Here is a 22,819-nt window from a genome sequence, read left to right on the forward strand (position 1 = left end):
ATACCGATAATCAAATCATTTAGTGTATTCATAATTATATTCACCCATGTTTAGTGGCATATCTTGACAAATAATTTTGGGAAACCAAAATAATACACTCAAAATTTATAAAGTTGTAGTTTATATGAATACTATTTTAAACAAGCTTTTCTAATTTCACTTCTTTTAATTTCATCAGACAATGAGAGTAAAATTAATAAATTTGTGTTTAGTTTTCTTTTTTCTTAAAAATAAAAAGAAAGAAAATAGGTAAGAGTGAGATATAATATAACATGTGAAAAATTCAAAAAAAAATGTAAAAGAACACAAAAAAATCTTAATAAAAATCTTAAAAATTCTCAATATATAAATTTTAAAATGTTTTAAAAAGTTTGGAGAGTCATGCCCTCCCACTCCATCAATGATCCGCCACTGCCATGATGACTAAAAATAATTATTATTATTTTTCTTGGCAGCTTCTTAATAAATGGAAGGTTTGTCTTTTTTTAAATTAAATGATTTCTCTTTTCAACTACCATGTGAATAATTGTACTTACATGTTTGTTAATTATTGTCATGGATAATAAACAATATTTTTCGTGAGACGAATTATCCCTCTTAATTTTCAATATAAGTGAAGTAAACATCGGTTAAAATCTAGATTTTGATCTTAGGAGTTTAACGTGAACTTTATTGAGATGCGGACTTATGAAGTTTTAAGAATCATATTATAATATGAAATATTATAAGTATCGAAAATTTGTAAGGATTGAAAAATATGAGAGTTAAAAGATATATTATAGGAGGAACTTGTTATTTTATTTTATTCATATGAGTGAGTTTAAAGATTCTCTTTATTTATAATTGAATCAGTTGAATCAAGCTAAGGGTGTGTTCTCCACCCTTCGTCTCATCTTACACAATAATCCATCAGAAATCACATGCGAACGAATTGAAACTAGTCGTCAAATGTCTTTGCATTATTTTTTCTAAAAATAAAATTATAAAATTATTGATCCCAAAATTTTTCATTTCCTAATACATATGTTTAATATATATATATATATATATATATATATATATATATATATATATATATATATATATATATTAGATTTACTTATTCTTGTTAACATAGTTATGTTATTTTGATAACCAACCCAAACATTTTCTTAAAATAACAAACAATCGGTAATAACGAAATAAGAACAAGTGATGCTTCTATGATTTTTAACAACCCAAACATTTTCTTAAAATAACAAACAATAATCGGTAATAACGAGATAAGAACAAGTGATGCTTCTATGATTTTTAACTCTTATTTATATGTATTATGATAAGATTATTATTTTTTTCCTGCAAAAGGATGAAGACATAAATTTATCAAAAACAATATGATATAATTAATTTCTCTTAATATGTAAAAACGTAGACAAGTATGATTATGCTACAATTTCTTTATTAAAAAGAGAAAAGAAAAATAAATTAAATATCATATTTACTAAGTAATAGAGTTTGATTGAAATAATATATAACATATGACATATTATAATTTATATGGTAAAATTCTATTTTGTTCATCTCACTTTTATACACAATTTAATTGGATTCTTACCTTAGTTCAATTTAATTATCCGATCTTTAAAAAGATTCAATTAAGTTTTGACGATAAATTCATATTAATTTTTATTATAATTTATATATTAAATTATTTCTTAAAAAATGAAGTTAATTTAAATATTTAAAATTTTCAACTAAAGTAATTTAATGTATAAATTATAATGGAAATCTAACCATCAAAACTTAATTGAATATTTTTAAATATTAGAAAACTAAATATGAATATCGGATCAGAAGACTAAAATCGGATTTTAATCTGATTTATATTTGTTGGCGTTTCTTTTATTTATACACATCCAATTATCAAATCACTTTTTACAATTCATTCACTCATTCAATCAATGGAATTAAAATTAGTTCTTTTAGTTTTATTTTTTTTCTGCAATTTAGTTTTTATATTTTAAAAAATGACATGTCAGTAATAGAAGTGGATTAAAATTATATTTTAGTTATATACTTAAAATTATATTTGAAATTATGGAGCTTGCACCGATACCAAAACTAAATTTTAGAAAGATTAATAACATATTTAAGTGTACATTTGTTCCCGTAACTTTGATTTTTTTTTCACATTCCTCTTTTTTTACTGTTTATATAATAACATCAAATTCTCTTACCCTTAAATTAAATTTTTTTAAACAACATCTTAAATTTAATAAAAATGGTATAAAAATAAATAACTTATATAATAAAAATGTATTAAAATCTAAGTGAACATACAAATTAAAATGTAATCAATTTCAATTTAACAAAGTAAAAAGAGAAGATAAAATTGAAGAAATATAGGAGTTATTAGAATAAAATAAAGTGAGCCCAACCCAAAGAATAGGCCTAGCATTATTTGTGTGAAGCGAATCCAACCTTTACGATACGTACAGTTGGTATTGGAGGAGAGCCACAATCCAAACAGGGCCTTTAAATTTGACGCAGGTGAAGGCGAGTTCGGAAATCACCGTAGCCGCTGTTCAGGCCAGCAGCGGAAGTGATCCCAAACTCAAACTGAAACGCGCGTTTAGGTTTTGCTTTCATGCTCCACTCTTTTCTTTTGAAATCTGAATTCAAGAAATAACATAAAAGAATGGTGCAAGATTCTGAAAAGAGATTCCATTCCATCATGGACAAGCTCTTCCACCCTCCCAAACCCCCTTCCTCCTCCAGGTTCTCTCTTCGATTTTTGTTTTCTCACTTTGCAATCCATGAAATTTCATAATAACAACATTTGAATCACGATACACGTCTATGTACACCCTCATTATGTTAACATTGCGTAACCGTATTTTGCTAGATTCTAGTTACTAGTTACCAGTGTTGCATCTTGCTACTTCTCTTAATTTGTTTGCTGTGGAATTTGATTTCAGGTGTTTAACGTGTCTGCTTATTAAGCATGTGCTGAAAATTGGCTCTATCATTGTTTTTTTGTAACCAAAATTTTTGTGGGAAATATGTGCTTGTGTTTGTGTTTGCAGTTCGTCTGGAGTGCAGTTATCGGGGAGTAAGAAACGTCCTTACCCGTCAGGGGGGATTGAGTTGAATCGGAGAGGGGATGTTGCTGAGGGACAGCAGTCCTCCTCGGCGGCGACCACCGCACTGCAGGGACCACTCTGCCGACCGTGGGATCGTGGTGACTTTATGAGGAGATTAGCTACATTCAAATCTATGTCATGGTTTGCTAAACCAAAGGTCATTTCTGGCTGTCTATATTCTCCTTTTTCTCTCTACTGATAAGGGTGTGTTTGGGACTGGGGTTTTGCAGTGAAAAAGAAGGTTATCAAAAGAAAATATCATTGCAATAACTTTATGTGAATCTGTCATTTTAAAATATTATAAAATTTTATAAACACACCTTTAGTGAATCAATTCTTGTGCATTTATTACTGGGTACCGCCATCTTAGTGTCATGGTTATATTTTAAAGCTTTTAGTATGGTGTGTGGGTGTTCATGCGTTGCAACAAAAGTATACGAGGCAGATACATCATTACAAACTGGAAACAACGCTTGAGGAAGGTAAAGGGTACGACGAACCTTTTATTGATTGGGAAAAATACCAAACGTTTGGCTAATGGAGAATTTTGATCCATTCAGCCTATTTTTAAACTTTGGAGGAATTTTTGAAAGTAACACTTGTGCTAGTGAAATACAAAGAAGCGATGCCTTATATGATTTGTCAGTCCTATATAGATAAGCTGTTTAAGATAGGTATGTTCTACTGAAGCTCAAAACTAATTCTATTTGGCTTTCTGCTAGGTTGTTTGCTTTTAAGTAAGAATGACAATTCTGTTGAAGAAAAACGTATCGTTCTTTAACACTATCCTGCAAAGAATATCATCTACTTCTATAAAGAAAGCCTCTTGCCTCATGGTTCATGATTTTCCTTTGTCAAGAAATGAATCGCTTTATATTTAATAAACTTTGGTCTACTGCCAACCTCCTTTGTCATCTTTCTCCGATCTGTTTTCCCACAATTTTTATGGCCTATAATTTTATTTCTGATATTTTCATTTCAGGTAGTGAGTGCAGTAAATTGTGCTAGTAGAGGTTGGATCAATGTGGATATTGACACCATAGCCTGTGAAGCATGTGGAGCACGTCTTCTTTTCTCTACACCAGCATCTTGGAATCAGCAACAGGGTATGCTGTTGTTCTCAGTTGTTATATTACTCACAACTTCATTCAATGATACGAGTTTTCTAACTAGAATGTCTTCTGTTCAGTGGAGAAGGCGGCATTAGTATTTAGCTTAAAGTTGGATAATGGACATAAATTACTTTGCCCATGGATTGATAATGCCTGCAGTGAAACACTGGCACGATTTCCTCCTACAACTCCAGAGATATTAGTTGAAAATTTCAGAGAACACTGTTTTGCACTCTTGCAACTATCAGCTCTTCCACGAATTTCATCTTCTGCTATAGCTTATATTAAAAGCCAAAGTCCACTTCTGGAAGACTTTCTTGGGAAATCTTTGATGCTGGAGTGTGGAAATGGATCTACTGAGAATTCTGGGATTGTGGATTTTAATACTCAGGAGGAACTGAAATTGTATTATCAGGTAATATCTGGTTTTCTAGTAAGTTCAAAAATCTCATTTTCTGTATCAGTATGACAACTTTTTCTTGAATTAGTGTATGTGATCGGGTATGTTGGTCTTGTTTTTGTGTACATTTCTTTGATTCTGAATAAACACGGCACTTGTTTGCTAGATAGAATTTTCTATATCTGCTTACAGGCTTATGCACTTAATTAACATTTTTAAGAGAGATTTTTCATGTATTTTTTGGCTTAGGTGCTGCTTTATCAGTTGATGCTTGCCAAAACTGAACCTGTTTTGAACTATGATTCATTTGCAAATGAATTAGAAGTAAGATTGTCAAACTTATGAATTATGAAAAGTTTTTGCGGGTTTGTAGACTTGTAAACTTGTACTGTTCACATAAATACAAAAATAATACTAAAAAAATTTTTTTCTAGGGGCATTTTTTCCCTTACTTTTGGAAGTGGCCGCTGAAGCAGTAATGTTTGTTGACGAGACCTTGACCCACCAATTTCAGAAATTTTGTAAAATGGGGACTGACAATACATGCAATTTATGCTTATGTGCATGGAAAATTCTGACAACAAATTTCAGAGTTAAAACAAAACCCACAAAATGGAAACTATCACCTATGAAGTTCGGATACAGACACGAAAACAACACGACACGGAAATACGGCCAAATTGAAAAAAAATAGGACACGGGACACGACATGTATATACATATTAGTTTCAAACTTTCAACTAACACATTGTCAATTAACATAAAAATGAATATAATTTATCTATCTAATATAAAAAAGAAAGTGAATAATAGTGATCATATTATATTTTTTCCTTATTTTTATAATCATAATGGAAACTTATGTGACAAGTTCACAAGTTTATGGATTTTTTAGAAAATCGTTAAATTTGTGGTTATTAACATTGTGTTGGAATTATGTCAAAATTATGTCAAAAACAAAAAGATGTTTTTTAAATTAGACACTTGACTGACATGTGTGTCATACAAGTACACACTTGTCGGTGTCCGATACATGTCGGACATGGGATACGCCATTGATATGGCATGTCCGGGCTTCATAGGCTGTCACTACTGGATCATGCTGTTTTGGAGCTTAGACAGAGCACGTAAGTCACAATGGGGTATACTTCCACAGCCTGAGAGGTTTAATCAAGTGATGTCTTGTTCTTGCACACAAGAAATTGGTGCTTTGTTTTGTGCAGGTCATTGGAGTTGTTAGAGGATGATCATGCACTGCTGTACAGTCCTTTCAGGTTGAAACAAACTAGTTTGAGGCTCATACAGTTTGCATATCAGTCAGGTTGATTGGAGGCATGATCATAGGTGTGGAGTTTTTTCAGAGGCTTAGATGCTAACAAAATGAAAAAAAGAGATGGAGTGCTGTCATATTGGCTGTGTGTGCTTGGAGTGACGAAGTGGGGGGTGGGGGGAGTTCAACATTTAGCTGGAGCGATTCACTTTGGGCTCTTAAACTCACTATTTTGAATGGTTCTGTCTGAATTTGCTCACAGTCACCGAGTCAAATGAAAATGATTTGTGTTCAAGTTAGCACTTCTTTTCACTCCTAGAATTATATAACTCATGCAAGTGTAAAATTAAATTGAAAAAGTTCATGAGTTTAACAACCATGATTGAGGTTGAAACTTCGCTGAGGATTATATGTATCTGTCTCCTCCATATATATGTTCTTCATTTTTCAGCATAACATAAATGGTTTATCCTGATTTTTTATTATTAAATGACTAAATGTATTTGAGGAATGGGCTCTCGTATCAATATATTTTCATGATCTCTCTACCTTTTTTTTTCAGGATAACATCTTAGTGTATATATTAGCATTTCTTTATTTTCTCCACTATTAAATAATGATTACTGATGCTTTTAAGTTTTGCAGGCTCAAAAGCTTATAAGTTTATGTGGTTGGAAACTTCGTCCTCTACCTTATGTTGTTGAGTGTAAGGATATATCTGATCCGTCTCTTAAAAATGCAACTACTCTCGCGATTCATTCTGCTGGCACCGATGAAAATAAAACGGATGAAAGTTCAATGGTTTCTATTGGGGAACAACAAGTGGATCCCAATTCTGCAGTACTGGATTGCACCCTATGTGGGGCCACTATTGGATTGTGGGCATTCTGTACAGTTCCTCGGCCAGTGGAATCATTCAGACTAGTCGGATATGCTGAAGTGAATGGTGAAAGTGATTTTGCGGTCCTCAATTTACTGAATAAAGATGATCTTGAAGATAGACAGTGTGCCAGGCCTGATGTTACAATTTCATCAAAAGATACTTCTTCAAGTCTAAATATGACAATTGCAGGGGGTCCTCCCCCAACAAAGCAAAACTTTAAAGCTATTATATCTCTGCCTGTTATTGGTCAGAATTTAAGGGCTCGTCTTTCTTATGATTCTAATTTTAGGGATCATGCTTTTGTTAACAAAGGTGGTGATGAATCAAATTTACAGGAGGAAACTGGCAATATCATTAATGCTTCTATTGGACAACTTGTTCCCCTGACATCTGAAACCAGGGAGACAGCAGATTATGAAACTGGTTCTCAAGCAAGGATCTGTGATTCAGATGTTATTGTGGGCACCCATCATGCAGGACAATCATTTTCTCTCAAGGATAAGATGCCTATACACACAGATACTGATAAATTGAATAGTTCAGCCGCAGGATATTGTAGTAGTTCTCAGGTTAGAGATTTTTACTTGTCAAGTGGACAGATAGTAACTTATGACAATTATAGATACAAATTATTGCCTAGTTATTATATTTTCTGTATTCACAATTAGTAAGACTTAACAAAATTCTTGATCGTAAGTAGTTTTGCCATGGCTAGTTGTTTGGAAATCCACATTAACTAAAATATTGCTGTACAGAAAGACTCTACAGAAGGTGAAGCACTTTCTGTTTCGCGTAAGACTTCAGATGGCGTAGTTGGTAGTGACAGAGAAGAGAATCCTATTGATAGTGAAGATGTACCTTCTAGTTTAGGTAAGCACTATGATATGGTTCATTGATAATTCATTAACATTGAATGTTTGAATATGAATTGCGGAGTTAAATTTATTCTGACAATTGTATCTTATCTGTTTGGCATGACAGTTTGTAGTTCACTTGTCATTATGAGTTAATTTGTTAGAGAAATAGAAAGCTTATGCATCTTCATCCCTTTACTTTGCAGAGAAGTCTAAGAACCAAGGACCTTCTGATAAAGCAATGGAATTTGATCCAATCCGGCAGCACAGACACTTCTGCCCCTGGATTGCATCAATAAATGGCGGGGAACCTGGGTGGAAACAAACATTATCTGCTCTGTATCATCAGAAAAATCAGTTGCCGCGTTCACCAAATAGATCTCCCTCATCTTTTCCCATTGTTAAGGTATTTCTTGCTGCTATTAGGACTCTTATTTAATCATTGGATGACTACTATATATCATATTGAATTGGCGGATAGCAACATCATGGACCTAAGTTTTTGGAATGACCCTGTCTTATTTTAACAAAATTCAATTGATTATTTAACAACCTCAAACAAGAACCAAAACCCTAAATCTATCGATTTAAATTATTCAACAAGATCCCAAGGTTAACCTGTAGTTCAAATTAGTAATTTATATAAGCGTGCAAAATCTGAATAATTGCCAATACTGTTGTAAAAAAGACAGTAAGCCTGGCAGTCTGAAATTATAGTCGTTCATATTGTCTCTATTTTACTGTGGTTTGTTTGCCCACACTGTTGCAAGTTGCATCGAACAGTTCCTTTCATGGTCTATAAACATCTGAATATGCCTACTTGACTGTGGAATGGTTACTTAGGAAGATTCACTGTCTTTACATATAGCATTTGTGTACATGCAGGTGGATGATCCTGTGGGTTCAATTAGAAAGCTTTTCATGTCTCCACCAACGAAGAGAATGAAGTCCACTCATATTATAGGGCAAAATACTTAATTGCTTGGACCCAGGACCCAGAGCATAAGAGAAGTACTAATTCAAGAACAGTTCCCTCCTCGATCTAGATGTTGTGTATACTGTCATTTTTTTTTTCTTGGTATGTGTTTCTATTTAAGAGCCTTGTAATTGTTGTATCAAAGGTCTAATTGTTTTTGTTTTTTTTTAACTGATATATCTTAACAAAAGCAGGTAATTTTGTTGCACCCTCGATAACTGTTATTGACGTTTAGTTTGTCATTTGGAACCGAGCTGCTGTAATATTTTTCCCCCTCATTTGTAATACAAATGACAGACATTACGTAGTGTTGGATGACAGTGGTGATTATTATAGAATGTGACATGTCTTCTTATACATTCCCTGGAAATCAACTATAGAAGGGATTGAATAATACAATTTTGTCTTACTGCATTAAACCACAGTTTGTAACAATGACCTTTGAATAAGGGCGGTTGAATCCTCTTTCTGCTACAACAGCTCTCTTGTCTCCTATCAGCTTTGCCACCCTGTAATAATAATATCAGTATACTTGCAATATTATCATAGGAACATGTTAAACTGTGCATAGCAGCAAAGAGATATAGGGAAGAAAACAAAGAAAAGTGCCTCAAGATCAAGTCCATCATACATGAACATGATTCGATAAATATTGTCTGGTTGACTCACCTAAAATATGGAGATCCTGTATTCTCCTGTACCGTTTTAACCTCACCGATCCTCTTGACAACCTCCATGCCTCCTATCACTCTTCCAATTACCAGAGAAGATGTATCCAATTCTGGTGAGTCCTTTGTAACTATGACAAATTCTGTACCATTGGGATCAATACCTACTTCTTCTTGATCAATCTCAAGCTTTCCTTTCTTGGCAACCAGCTTCATCTTTGGGGGTGGTTTTGACGGGTTTCTCACAATAATGCCAACACTTCCAGTCACGTTTTTAGTCCCAGGACATTTTTCATACTCCCTCTCCCATTCCTGAACTAGACTATCAGCTCCCAAGTTGCTACCTGTCCTCGAAGCAAATTCAGAATCCACCCCATAGGATCTAAGGCCGCCATGTTGAACATAATTGGGCATGATTTTGACAAACTCTTTTCTTCTGTAGCTAATACCAGCGGCTCCACTCACAATCTTACTAAACCTGTCGACTCCTGCAGGGACCTCATCTCCATAAAGCCCTACGGTAATGCGCCCAGCAGGTTCGCCATCAATAGATATGTCTAAAAATACTTGTTTGGTAGTTTTTCTTTCGGTGCAGCTAGGAGTGGTAGTCAGATTCTCTTCTGGTTGGTCTCTGTTGCTTGTTTTAGTAACATTTCCTTCTGCTACATTTAAATTTTCTGCCTGCTGGTTAGCAACATCTTCTGCTAAAACAGGATTCGCTTCTGGTTGAGCAGTGTTACTTGTGTTAGCAACATCTTCTGCTAAAACACGATTCTCTTCTGGTTGAGCAGTGCTGCTTGTGTTAGCAACATCCTCTTCTACAAAAACCACATTCTCTTCTGGTTGATCACTTTCGTTTGTGTTTGCATCTGCTGCTTCTGCTTTTGCGCTGGATCCATCCACTGCCTGAGTACCCAAGAGAAGTAGCAAGCAAGAGTTGCTGAAGATTGTGAGCTCTCTACGTGATAATCTGCATTGCTGTTTGAGGATTGGGAAAGATGGAGAAGTGGGTATTAATTGAATTGGCGTAAGTGATGGTGGTGTCGTGCGAGTTGGAAGATTAAATGGTTGGACGGAGTATCGCACTACTCTTTGTAGCATTTCTGCGTTATTGTATTTGCAATACTTGACAATTGGTTTATGTTAATGTCTGCATCAGCTCTTCACTTCATTTATAGGGAGATCATGAGATTAAGGAAAAGTTAAAAAACACGAAGCAAGGAAGAACAATAGATAGAGTAAGGGATTCTGATGAGATTTCATGGATAAGAAGATGCAAATAGCTCTATTGTATGGCAGCCTTTCATTTGTTTCGTGTTACGATTTTAGGCACACCAATTGACGTGGGTCCCTTTTGACGCTCACAAAGAAATATGCTGAATGCTGAAGAGGCACCCAAAATATGCACGCGTTTTTTTTTTTTTTTTTGCTTTTCGCTTCCAGATATCATTTGTTTTGTTACTCTTAAATCTAAATATGCAGAGTTAATAGTTTTGCAATTATTTATTGGGTCTAGTAGCTCCAAAATCTTTACCTTTCAGCTTTTTATTTAAAAAATGTTCTATTCGAATTCTTATACATATTTTTTTTCAATATTTTAATCGTAATAGAAAGAATTAAAGTAATCTAAAATATAGTTAAATAACAAAAGGAATTAAAAACATATATATCTATATATATATATAAAAGACTGGAATAGTAAATTTTTTTTTGGACTAAAAAATAAAATAAGCATTTAAACTTTTATTTTTCTACAGTTATTTTATAGACCGTTTTCATCTGCACAAAAATACTGTATTAAATTTTATTCGAAGTATCATGAACCCCTCCATTGAAATATTTTATTCTTATATTATCATTTTAACCCCTTAATAAATTATTTGGTCATATAAATTAAAAGTTATGATTTTTCAACAAATTAAACTATTAAATCTAATAATAATAATAATAATAATAATAAATAATAATTATTTTATTTTAAGACAACGAGATTTTAAAAGTACAGCTCGACACCGAGAAAACAAAGGATTTGCGTTGCCCAGATCCAAAACATCTTATTAATTTTTATAATCATTATTTTAAAAATCATTTATAATTATTACAAATTGTTTGTGTGAGAATCCAATAAATATATAACTGATTTTTTTATATAAATTTAAAGACCTTAAAATTTTAATTAAATTAATTTTTATTATTTTAAAGTAGATTTTATCAACGCTTTTATTGGATATCCTTACACTACTTAAATTTGTCTTACATGTACAAATTATTAAGAGTAGAGTGCACCGTTTGTTATAAAAATCTTGCTTTTACTGCTTTAATCTTTAAAAGAAAAACAAAGGATTGAATCCTATGAAGAGCAGAGAAAGAAAAGAAACCATGAAGAAAAAAAGGATAAAAATGTATTATGTTTCTTAAAAGATGTCTATTTTTTATAGATTTTAACTTTTTAATGAAAAGTAAAAAATAAATTATTTATATATTTTTTAGGTTCACACAATAAATATATAAATGATTTTTTTTTAATTTAATAATAAGATCTTGAAATTTCAACTAAATTAGTTTTTTTAGCTTACCAAAGTTCTCTTTATACACCCCACACTCAATGACAAAACATAGTAATGACGGAGGAGGGCCATGGCCGGCCACCCCATTTTTTTTATATTTATATAATTTTAAACATGTTTTTAAAAATTAAATATTTGTAATATATTTTACATATTTAATATTCTAAAAAATATATATTTATATATATATAAATAAAGATTTTTTTTGTCTATATTTAATTTCCAATTTTACCTTTTAAATGTTTTTTAAATAAAAATAATTATTTTATTAATATTATATGCACGGGCCTGCGGGCTCATTATCCTGGCCCGCCTCGCGTTTTTCTGTGAGCCGGGCCCACGGGCCAGACCCTAATTGCCATCCCTACTTAAGGTTGCCCTACATGTATAGATTGCTAAGAGCATATTATACGTTTTGTTACAAAAATCTTGTTTTACTACTTCAATCTTCAATAAATGAGAAAGGGTTGGATTCTGGGAGGAGTAGAGAGCGAAGAAAAGAATAAAATATTGAAGGAAAATGGGTAAAAAAGTGTTTTGTATCTTAAAGGAGCCCATTTTTATAGATTTTAAGTTTTGTATCCTATCCATTTTTTCTTCAAGATCTTCTTCTTTTCTCTTCTCCTCATATAATCCAACCCTACTTCATCTTTTAAATATTGAAGCAGTGGAAGCAAGATTTTAAATATTTGTATAACAAATCTTACAATCGACTCTTAACCATCTATACACGTAGGGCAAGTTTAAGTAGAGTGGGGTGTCCAAGGAGGAGGTTGGTAGTCTCTCCTTTTAAGGTAAAGAAAGTTAATTTAATTGAAATTGTAAGATCTTATTGTTGAATTAAAAAAAACGCTATGAATATTGTCTTTATATACTTGTTGAAATTTGAAAATAATCATTATGAGAAGGATGATTTGACCTGAATTGTGAAATTATAAAGTGTGATGAAAAACTATTATTTTGGATAGATGAATCGTTGTTTCTTCTTTTTTTTTTAATTTATTTAATTCAACAATAAGATCTAAATTTCAATTAAATTAGTTTTCTTATCTTAAAAAAGAACCTACCAACGTTTTCATTGAGTAACCCTACATTACTTAAGTTTGTCTTATATGTATAGATTGCTAAGAACAGATTATAGGGTTTGTTACAAAAATGTTGCTTTTACTATTTTAATTTTCAAAAAATGAGAAAGAGTTGAATTCTAGGAGTAGAGCATAGAGAAAAAAAGGAAATCACAAAGAAAAAATGAGTAGATTGTGTTTTGTTTCTTAAAGGAGTTAATTTTTATAGATTTTAACTTTTTAATTATTAAAAAAAGTTATTTATATATTTATATTTAAGTTAAGGTAAATTATTCTTTTTATTCTCATACGAAGCTTGATTAACAGAATTAGATTAGTGGTATGTTATCAGCGTAAGAAAATTATATATTTATTATTGGATTCTGCCGCTTAAAATTATTTAAACTAAGAATACATGGCTTTTTCTTTTTAATTGACAATGCATACCTATTAATTTAAAACTTAAAACCAGAGCTGTCAAAACGGGTAATCCGGCCTGATCCGGTTCGACCCACCACGGATTGATGATTTAGTGAGTCAATCCAATCCGGCTCACTTTTTAACGAGACAAAAAAATTCGAATCTGGCCTGGCCCACCACGGGTTGACAGGTTAAACGGGTTGGCTCACGGATTCACTTAATTAAAAAAAATTATTTTTTTATTTTTTTCAGTCAAAACTAAATTGTAATTCTAATTAAAATCTAAATAAACTTGAATATAATCCAAATACAAACTAAAATAAAAAAAGTACAAACTATTTATGTGTTGGATAAAAAAATAATTTATCATGATCCAAATGTAAAGCCCAACTTAATAAAAAAATAAAAACACTTGTAAAAATTTGCGGGTTGGTGAGTCAACCCGAATGAGCCGAGTTCTAAATGAGCCGAGTCAAAAATCAACCCGTATTGAAATTTGTAAAAATATTTCAACCAAACCCGGTCTGAACCTGTGCTGAGCGAGATTGGCTCCCAAGTTCCAACTCATTTTGACAACTCTACTTAAAACAAATTAAAAATTAAAGATATTAATATACTGACAATAATTAAATTTTATTTGATGTAGTTATATCTTACATGTTCAAGTCGTGAACTCAAAATTACTAATTAAGAATAAATGATTTTTTTAATAGACAATACATACCTATTAATTTAAAATTTAAAATGAATTAAAAATTAAAGATAATAATATACTGACAATAATTGATTTGTATTTGATGTAATTATATCTTACATGTTTAAGATTCGAACTCAAAATTACTAATTAAACAAAAATAATAATGATCACACTCAATGAATTATTAAAGATGTATTTAAAAGATTCATACTGTGTAAGATTTTAACATTGGTGACATGATATACTCTTAGAATCATAAAAGAATTTCCTTTTCACGGTTACCTTAGTTAAAAATAAAAGTAGTCTTTATTAATGTTGTTTGACACATTATTAATAATTGATTGAGCACTTAAAAATGTTTAAATTAATAAATACTTTTTTTTTCAGAATTAGCAATGATAGTTATTAATTTTAAATTTTAAATACAATAAAAATCAATTTAAATTTAAAAATAATGATATACTCACAATAATTAATTCTTATTTACTGCAACTATATTGTACACGTTTGAGGCTTCAACTCAAGATTTCTAACAAAAATAATCATGATCCACGATCAATGATTTATTGTCGATAAATTTTAAGAGATTCCTTCTAAATAAGATCTTAACAATGGTGACTTAATCTATTTTAAAAATATAATATAATATCTTTATCATAGTTACTTTAGTTTAAATATAATTAATATTTATTGATAAATATATTTTAAATTAGTCTGTATAATATGAAAATACACATTATTTCACTTGATTTTTTTTTTTAATACGGGCTTAAAAAGTTCATCCATTTTTCTTAAAGATTCATTTACGTAAAGATTTTAATTAATAATCTATTAATCAACATATTCATATTTTAGGAACTAATATAAATGTTCACTTGTTATTAATATTGGTTAGCTTAGCATATATCGGTGTATCTTTTTTCTTTTTTCTAAAATATAATGTGTGTAATAATTTTCACATATATTGTTCTTCAAGTTTTTAAGCATGCCATCGAAATTTAGTTTTGTAAAAAAAAATTAAGAAGAAAAGTTTTAATAAAAGTAATATCATAGACAAAAATTGAATAAATATTTCTTATTTACAGCATGGTTAAAAGTAGTAATATACATATAACAATTCGGAGGAGTTCGGATTCTTTTCTGTCGTTCTCCGTTATACTTGCATATTACACTTATAATCATTAATTTTAAAATTTTAAAATATGTTAAAATTATTTTTAAATATTAAAATAATGCATTTTTAATGTTCAACAAATAATTATACATGAAAAAAAATCGGACTCAACAAATCATAAACCTACTCCTTTTATATTTACCTCTGTCATCATTATTACACATAATAACTGTTGCGAAAGATAGAAATAAAAGAAATATTATTGTTGAAATAAAACTTCTTACATAAAAATTAACAAAGGTTTTGGTGTGAAGCTACTAGGGTTTTAGAAGCGACCAGCATCAGTAAGTAACCACTACGAGGAAAATGTCGAGTTCCATGGTCACGCTTTCAAGGACCCTCTATCGCTCTCTGCTTCGAAACCCTAACGCCTATCACCACCATCTTCCGCTACACTTCTCCACCGATCTCGTTTCCGACTTGGACGAGGCTGACTCACCACCGGACTCACCGTCACCCGACACCGCCCAAGGAGAGGAAAGGATTGCCGCGGATCGCCCCCTAGAGAACGGCCTCGACATTGGCATCTACAGAGTATCCCTATTCTTAATCCTAATCCAATTTCACAATTAACACCACGCATTGTCCAATTCGATTTCAATTGTAGTTGTGTTTGTTGTGTAGGCCATACTGGTTGGGAAGGCGGGGCAGGTACCGTTCCAGAAGACGCTCAAGAGTGGCACCGTCGTCACTCTTCTCTCCATCGGTACCGGTGGGATTCGCAACAACCGGAGGCCGCTCGAGAACGAGAACCCTAGGGATTATGCCAATCGTTCCGCTATCCAGTGGCATCGTGTCTCCATTTATCCTCAGAGATTGGGAACTCTTGTCACCAAACACATTGTTCCCGGGTTAGTTTCGGTCACGTGCCACTCTTTTGATCAACGAATTACTGCACGTTGTTACTGACGGTGCTTGTTGTTGTAGTTCGATGCTCTACGTGGAGGGGAACCTCGAGACCAAAGTTTTCACTGATCCGATCACTGGACTTGCCCGGCGAATTCGAGAAGTTGCTGTTCGTCGGAACGGTATATCTTCTTTCTATTTTGTTAATTTGATTGGTACCACTGGATGTTTTGGATAACTCTGCTGGTGTTGTTTCTATCTCTGGATTTGCTCTTGTCTGTGCTTTCGTTGTTTTATCCAATTTTCTTGTAAGAACTAGGGCCGATAAGTCTTATTTCTGCGAAGTTGAATTATTTATTGAGTGAGAAAATGCTGCTCGCGTTGTCTTGTGTTTTTCTGCCTTATACTCCATGGCTCTTGCTGATCAGAATACTTACTTTTATGGCATTCTATTATAACTAGCACCCTACTATAGTGACATGTTACTTGGTTAGTTGTTGCTTTTTCCAACATCAAATATAAAATGGCCTGGGAATCATTTCGAAGTTCAACAGCTTCCGATTTTTTTTAATAAATCTTAATCCCTTAATTTTTGGTCAATTTCTTCTTACCTTAAAATCATGAGTTTGTCGAGCTCTATAAGTGAGATTATCGAGCCTTGTATAACTTAACCTTCTTATGTTGAGTAAGTGATGCTCAGGTTCATGATTCAACAAACACACGTTTTGTCCCCTACTCCCTGTTGATCTTGCACATTTTAAAAACAAAAGAGGAATTAGTTGTTAGAGTATCTTCACAATGTATCTTGGGAATATTATGGAATTGAAATCTATTGCTCATCTGGTTGAGGACGCAGCCTTGGGAGTGGTTACCACCATCCTGATTTCATTATAATTTCAGATTTGTTTTCTTGTTTAATTATGTCAATGATCCTGTTATATTAGTGGCCTTTGGACTTGACTTATTTATTACTATAAATAATGACCATTTGGTTAATTTTTTTTAACATCATTACATGTTACATGAATGTAATATTTCGAAATTAAAAGTTCTTCCTATTCCCCCTTCCCTACAAAAATCTTATAGTTTTAACGTTAGTTTATTATACCCATGATTGATCTGCTCTCCATATCTATTTTTTCTTCCTCCGTATCCTATTGGAACATAGATGTTATAACGATATATTTCCCATTTTCTCCATTGATTGTCAGTCAGAGGCTAAAGATCTTTTAGGTAGCTTATGATTAAAATAATGTTTGGCATGTGACACAAGATTGGTTGAGAATCTGTAATTCCTTGCCAAAGGCCTTGATGCAATACCATTTCCTTTCAGGTCGCATTGTATTTTTAGGTGAAGGCGGTGGTGATGTTCCGCAAGATACACAGCAAAATAATCTCAAAGCTGTTGGCTATTACTAACGTAGATGCTCGAAAGTTAACATGGAGAATTTTCTATTTTGTAATTATGTTTATTTTTTACCACAGTTGGGAATTATTTAGCAGACATATTTGTCTACATGAAACTCTTGGTTTGGGCGATCTTGCAGTTTCTGTGTGCAATTTGGAATCGGGGAGAATGTTGAGGCTCAACCTTCCTGTTTATGCATGGGGATGAAGAATGTCAATTTCTCTTGGAGGAATAGTTTCTTTATGTTAAAACTTTGGGGCTAAAGGTGCAACCGGAGGCATTTTAATTAATACATCCTTCTTCCAAGGGCCTCACTTAACCTTTCTGATTAAATAATTGCTGGTTATATATTGATGAAATAAGAGTAAGATTTTGACAACTTTTCTCATGGTGCTGGATATCTCGAAATGGTATTTATACACTATTAGTGGAAGCCAGCAGAAGTTGGTTCCAAAACGTGGTTGCGATTTGGAGAGGCTTCACGGTTATGCTTATGCATTTTAAGTTTAAATGCTAAGTTTCCACTTCATAATTTGTGATATTGGGATGAAATTAGTGTTGTTTATGGAATTAAGCGAACTTGTGCAGTGTCAAGGTCTCAGGTTTCCTTACACAGATTTTGCTACGGGTGATTTTCGTTAACCTTTTCATATTTGGTTTAAAATTTTCTACGGTCGAAGGTACTAGCGAAACCCACTTATTATAAGACCAACACATGACTCACTCTTAGTTTCATATGGTGTCAAATGTCAACCTTATAATGTGCAACGTGACAACTTTATATAGTCCCCCGTGGTTACTACGTAATGTGACTTTCCGCCTCTCGTTATCATTTAAGATTCATAACTACAAATTAATGGCCGGACAAAATTTGTCAAATATTTGAACAGAAGTTAAAATTTAAAATTTGAAGTAGTTGAGAGACACTTTTATGATTATCTTTTTTCGTCAAATTATTTATCTTCTCTCCTGTTTTTTATTTCCTTTTCTTACGTAGAAACCGCCATTTTTTATTGTATAGAAAATGTTACACTAAGAATATAAGAAAAGGACAAAGGAATGATGTTTTGGTAGATGAAAGATAAGCAATTTAATTCCATTAACAAGCATTTACGTTACATAAATTAACATTCGCGTTGACATCACCTCTATTAATTATTAATCACTGTGACTTCATGGAAGATGAATGAATACCAGTACAACCACAAAAAATCACACCACAAGCATTCTCAACGCCATGCCAAACATATACATTTCTCATTCATCATCCTTTGTATTACACTTTCGTGATACTTTATATGACATGCTAACTAATTAGGAGCATTATTTATGTGTTTACCATTCAAACCAACCTAATACCACTTCCTACTTTATAATATTTTTATATCACAAACGCAATGGAGTGTTTTTTACAAATGAAGCTGAAAATACGAAAGTTATTTTTCGGTTATAGAATATTTCACTTAATTGAGGTGAACATGGCTCTTAATTGGCGTGGGTGAATGTGGTCCATATTTCATATATACTTCTGATTCTATATTCTTTCAAATCACAATTTGTGAGAGAATCTAGTACCACTCGGTCTTATATAGTTTGTGTTAAACCATGACTTAGAAACCAAACCAAACCAAAAACCCAACACATGGGAACATGAAGCAAGTTCTTTCCGTCTAGGTGTGTGTCTGTCTATATGGACATAAATTTTCTTCCTGTGAAATTGACTGTACGCTAATTAATAGGGCACCCACTTTTTATCTTTTTCCTTTTCCTTTCTTTTCCCCATTTATTGTGGCAGAAGCTTAAGGTAGCACAGACAACCCAACGTGTGCTTTGGCTTGTGGACTTGTGGGCTAATAAATTTGAAGTCAATCAAACGTTGGCTACAACTGTGCAAACAGAAACCATCTCTTCCTTACAGAGACAGAGAGAGAAGTGTATTCTTGAGTTAATGATGATATAAATAAAGAAAAGAAAAGAAAGAAAGAGAAAAAAAGAAGAGAGAATGGATGTGAGGAACATTGCTGTGGTGGTGGAAGATGTGGATGCAGCAAGAACTGCACTACAATGGGCACTTCACAACATCATTCGCTATGGTGACATAATCACACTCCTTCATGTTTACCCTTTAACAAGATCCAAAAGCAAAAACAAAGCTCGTCTTCTTCGCCTCAAGGGCTTCCAGTTAGCACTTTCCTTCCAAGACATTTGCAACAACTTCTCCAATGTAACAACCCCGTCGTCTTGTTTTTCTCTTGTGCCTTTGTTACTAGTAGTAGTATAGTACTACCATTTTTGTTTCATTTATTTTTGACAGATTTTGCTTGTTGTTCAAATGGGTATGTGCTATAATCTTAGGATTGTGTTACAGACAAAGGTTGAGATTGTTGTCACGGAAGAAAACCGGGAGGGAATGAAAATTGTGGCCACCGTGCGTGAGCTTGGAGCTTCCATGCTAGTGGTTGGACTTCATGATCACAGTTTTCTTTACAGGTAAGTCCCGTGATAAAGATTTCACCTTTCAACATAATTCCATGTAGAATTGTGACTTAGTAGTTCATTCAGTAGTTGGGGTGAAGGGTATTAAATATTGATGATGATGATGATGATGATTCTGTCTACATTAATTGGATTTGTGAGGGTTGTGATCAAAGGTATTGGGGGTTTTACTCTGTGATTACTTGTTTCTGGTTTTGGTAAAAGTGTTATTTTTTATGGTTTCTGGGATCAATCTACACATGGGAATTGTGGGACCTGGGTTGATTATCTAATCTGGATTCTGTTGAACATGTAAGGATCATGCTGTTGTTGCCAGTGAGCTTCAGAATTTGGTCACTGAAAACATTGGCACTTGCACATGCCTCCTTAATGGTGATAAAAAAATGCCAAAAGAATTTGGGCTCCACTTCTGGATTGGCCTTGCCCACAATGGCAGCACCTAAGTTCAAACATGAAACAGTGTTCAGAAGTTATCCTTGTCTTGCAATGCAGCAGTAGTAATTTATCATCCCTTGTAATCTACTAAAACATGTGTTGGGTTAATTTAATTTTTTGCAAACCTAATAATGTTATCCCAATAGGAAAAAGATAGATAGAGTACTAGTTTGTGTCTTAATCAAACTGAGTTCATTGAATTTTACTTGTTTCTGTCTAACTTTGTACAGTGCATTACTGCATCTTACAACTCAAAATTTTCACTGTTTGTGTTATATTTCACAGCTTGTCAATGGTCCATAACAACGTAGCTAACTACTTTAACTGTAGAGTGCTTGCCATCAATCAGCCTCTAGCTTCCCCGGTGAGTCCAAAGATGGGAGTCCAAGGCAGTTCAACCAACATGGACTTTTCACAAATTGACTTATCAGGTTTACAGTAAGTATACTCCAAATATTTCTAACCATAAACTATTTTTCAACATCTTATATTAACTTTTTTGAAAAATTTATAATATATAAATGGGTGCAAACTTTATCTTTTAAATTAGTTTTATAAGATTAATTCAACTTTAAATTTACTTTTTTAATTAAAGTTATCAAAAATCTATATAAATAAAATTTGTTGTTCGTTAAATTTATTGTGTCATCTGTTTATATCATATCAATCATTAATATTTAGTTTCATACTCAAAATTTATATATCCTACAAAAAATGTGTTAAAAATATTTCGTCGATTAAAAATAAGACAAAATTACTGTACAAGATCATCTTTCAAGAAATTTTATATAGTTAAATTACACTTAAATTTCCTTTCTTCATAATTTTCTCTCTACCACCACTCACATACCTTACTCGTAATTCATTTGGTTTGCTAATGACTATGTAATTAATAAAAATGTTAAATATATTTTTGATATCTTGATTTTTAATAAATTTCTTTTTTTAAATTTTAATCCAATTTAATTCTTTAATTTTAGAGTGTATAAATTTAATTATTTTAATTAAATTTTATTAAATTTATTTGACATTTCTAACTTATTTTATTTATTTTCTTATTTCAATTTCAATTTTTTCATTGTGTTTTTGTTTTTGATCAAATTTAATTGAGTTTTTAAATGATGAGACAGTTGTGAGGGGAGAATGACCCACTTAAAAGTGTCTAACTTTTTATTGCAGAATGCCTGAAACCCCTCAACCAAAGGTAAAATACCGAATTTGCCCTGATCCGACTGCAATTATTTGTCGGTTAAAGTGGTCGAGGAGAAGAAGATGAATTGAAGGTCAACACCTCAAGCATCTCTCCAAACTCATCAAGTCAATTGGATAACAAAAATTTCTTTTAATTAAATTGGTCTCTGAAAAATTCAGACCATGATCTTTAAAAACAAATATTATATAATACATAAGAAAGAAGAGTGCAATTAGCTTGTAAGAGTTGTTTGTAACTATATTTATTTTTATTCTGTACATATTTGAAATAGTCAACATTTTTATTTATTCTTGTAGAATCTTTTGAGAGTGAAAGGCATTCAAGTAGATTGTAACACATTTTCAGTCTCATAACCTTAAGATAATTAATTTAAATATTTTTTTTCATATTTCATGCTTATTTCTGTTCAGTATATACCAACAATATCTTTATATCAAATGAAAAACTTAAACTTATGTTTTTGTGAAATATGATGTCTTTTATATATATATATATATATATATATATATATATATATATATATATATATATATATATATATATATATATATTCTGATATGGTCTAAGAAATTATGAATCTTGATGGTATATTAAATGTTAAGAACAATCTAGAAATTCAGATTGACCCACCCATTCCATACATAAAACAATATTTGTCGCTAAAGTAATAAAAAAATACCACAAACAATTACTTAGGGTGTCTTTCTTTAATTTAAGAGGATGGATATGAAAGAGAGTGTGAAAATAAATTTGTGTATATTTGGGTGGATGAATTTTTATGTTTTTTTGAGTGGATTTAGAGGGTAGGGTGAGTGGATTTGGACATAAGTTTTATGAAAGTTAGTAAAAGATTTAATTGATGTGACAAATAAAATAAATTGTAAAAATAGATAGAATTAGAAAGTTACCAAAATACCCTTAATGAAAAAAGAGAATGATTTTGTAATTTGATATTATAAAAATAATTATAATTAATTAATACGAATTAAAAAAAATATTAAAATTATATAAAATTTTAAAGTAAAAAAAGTAAATTTTTATGAATGTAAAAAAAATTATACAATTAAATTTTTAAAAAAATTTAAACAATTAAATTTTAAACAAAAGTTATATAAAGTTTAAAAAAGTTTAAAAAAAAGTTTAAAAAAAAGTTTAAAAAAGAGTAAGAAAAAATAAAAAAATAAGTAAAAAAATAACTGTAAAAAAAAGTAAAA

The 22,819-nt window shown here is 31.7% G+C and overlaps 4 protein-coding genes across 7 annotated transcripts; 3 read left to right on the plus strand and 1 right to left on the minus strand.

Moving 5' to 3' along the window:
• The first annotated feature begins 2,452 nt into the window (after positions 1 to 2,452).
• LOC114177540 lies at positions 2,453 to 8,932 on the plus strand. The gene is made up of 8 exons (XM_028062926.1): positions 2,453 to 2,757; positions 3,066 to 3,279; positions 4,105 to 4,228; positions 4,312 to 4,649; positions 6,550 to 7,356; positions 7,543 to 7,657; positions 7,848 to 8,047; positions 8,527 to 8,932. Exons 1-8 carry the CDS (start codon positions 2,678 to 2,680, stop codon positions 8,617 to 8,619), a joined length of 1,971 nt encoding a protein of 656 aa, XP_027918727.1. The 5' UTR covers positions 2,453 to 2,677; the 3' UTR covers positions 8,620 to 8,932.
• On the minus strand, positions 8,811 to 10,646 carry LOC114177541 (peptidyl-prolyl cis-trans isomerase CYP26-2, chloroplastic). Its single transcript, XM_028062927.1, has 2 exons — positions 9,287 to 10,646; positions 8,811 to 9,126 (listed from the first exon to the last, which is right to left on the minus strand). The coding sequence occupies exons 1-2, from the start codon at positions 10,384 to 10,386 to the stop codon at positions 9,024 to 9,026; spliced, it is 1,203 nt and encodes a 400-aa protein (XP_027918728.1). The 5' UTR covers positions 10,387 to 10,646; the 3' UTR covers positions 8,811 to 9,023.
• Positions 10,647 to 15,442: 4,796 nt separating this feature from the next.
• LOC114176467 (single-stranded DNA-binding protein, mitochondrial) lies at positions 15,443 to 17,840 on the plus strand. Its single transcript, XM_028061514.1, has 4 exons — positions 15,443 to 15,741; positions 15,832 to 16,058; positions 16,135 to 16,235; positions 17,387 to 17,840. Exons 1-4 carry the CDS (start codon positions 15,514 to 15,516, stop codon positions 17,470 to 17,472), a joined length of 642 nt encoding a protein of 213 aa, XP_027917315.1. The 5' UTR covers positions 15,443 to 15,513; the 3' UTR covers positions 17,473 to 17,840.
• A 1,101-nt stretch (positions 17,841 to 18,941) lies between these two features.
• On the plus strand, positions 18,942 to 21,959 carry LOC114179014. Of its 4 annotated transcripts, none has more exons than XM_028065196.1 (4): positions 18,942 to 19,685; positions 19,776 to 19,951; positions 20,723 to 20,830; positions 21,572 to 21,959. In XM_028065196.1, the coding sequence occupies exons 1-4, from the start codon at positions 19,464 to 19,466 to the stop codon at positions 21,666 to 21,668; spliced, it is 603 nt and encodes a 200-aa protein (XP_027920997.1). In that variant the 5' UTR covers positions 18,942 to 19,463; the 3' UTR covers positions 21,669 to 21,959. The 4 variants fall into 4 exon arrangements, with proteins under 4 accessions (XP_027920997.1, XP_027920996.1, XP_027920999.1 ...); XM_028065195.1 differs by having other exon boundaries at positions 18,946 to 19,685; positions 20,678 to 20,830; XM_028065198.1 differs by having other exon boundaries at positions 18,948 to 19,685; positions 19,830 to 19,951.
• Positions 21,960 to 22,819: the final 860 nt, after the last annotated feature.

The sequence above is a fragment of the Vigna unguiculata genome, chromosome 3 (genome assembly GCF_004118075.2).
Source record: "Vigna unguiculata cultivar IT97K-499-35 chromosome 3, ASM411807v1, whole genome shotgun sequence".
NCBI lineage: Eukaryota > Viridiplantae > Streptophyta > Magnoliopsida > Fabales > Fabaceae > Vigna > Vigna unguiculata.

Coding starts and splice junctions, on each gene's coding strand:
- LOC114176467 (XM_028061514.1), top strand. CDS start 15,514: ATGTCGAGTTCCATGGTCACGCTTTCAAGGACCCTCTATCGCTCTCTG. Junction 16,059..16,134: donor ACCAAACACATTGTTCCCGG/GTTAGTTTCGGT, acceptor TTGTTGTTGTAG/TTCGATGCTCTACGTGGAGG. Junction 16,236..17,386: donor AGTTGCTGTTCGTCGGAACG/GTATATCTTCTT, acceptor ATTTCCTTTCAG/GTCGCATTGTATTTTTAGGT.
- LOC114177540 (XM_028062926.1), top strand. CDS start 2,678: ATGGTGCAAGATTCTGAAAAGAGATTCCATTCCATCATGGACAAGCTC. Junction 4,650..6,549: donor AACTGAAATTGTATTATCAG/GTAATATCTGGT, acceptor TAAGTTTTGCAG/GCTCAAAAGCTTATAAGTTT. Junction 8,048..8,526: donor CATCTTTTCCCATTGTTAAG/GTATTTCTTGCT, acceptor GTGTACATGCAG/GTGGATGATCCTGTGGGTTC.
- LOC114177541 (XM_028062927.1), bottom strand. CDS start 10,386: ATGCTACAAAGAGTAGTGCGATACTCCGTCCAACCATTTAATCTTCCA. Junction 9,127..9,286: donor ACAGGATCTCCATATTTTAG/GTGAGTCAACCA, acceptor TTATTATTACAG/GGTGGCAAAGCTGATAGGAG.
- LOC114179014 (XM_028065195.1), top strand. CDS start 19,464: ATGGATGTGAGGAACATTGCTGTGGTGGTGGAAGATGTGGATGCAGCA. Junction 19,686..19,775: donor TTTGCAACAACTTCTCCAAT/GTAACAACCCCG, acceptor TATTTTTGACAG/ATTTTGCTTGTTGTTCAAAT. Junction 20,831..21,571: donor ATTGACTTATCAGGTTTACA/GTAAGTATACTC, acceptor TTTTTATTGCAG/AATGCCTGAAACCCCTCAAC.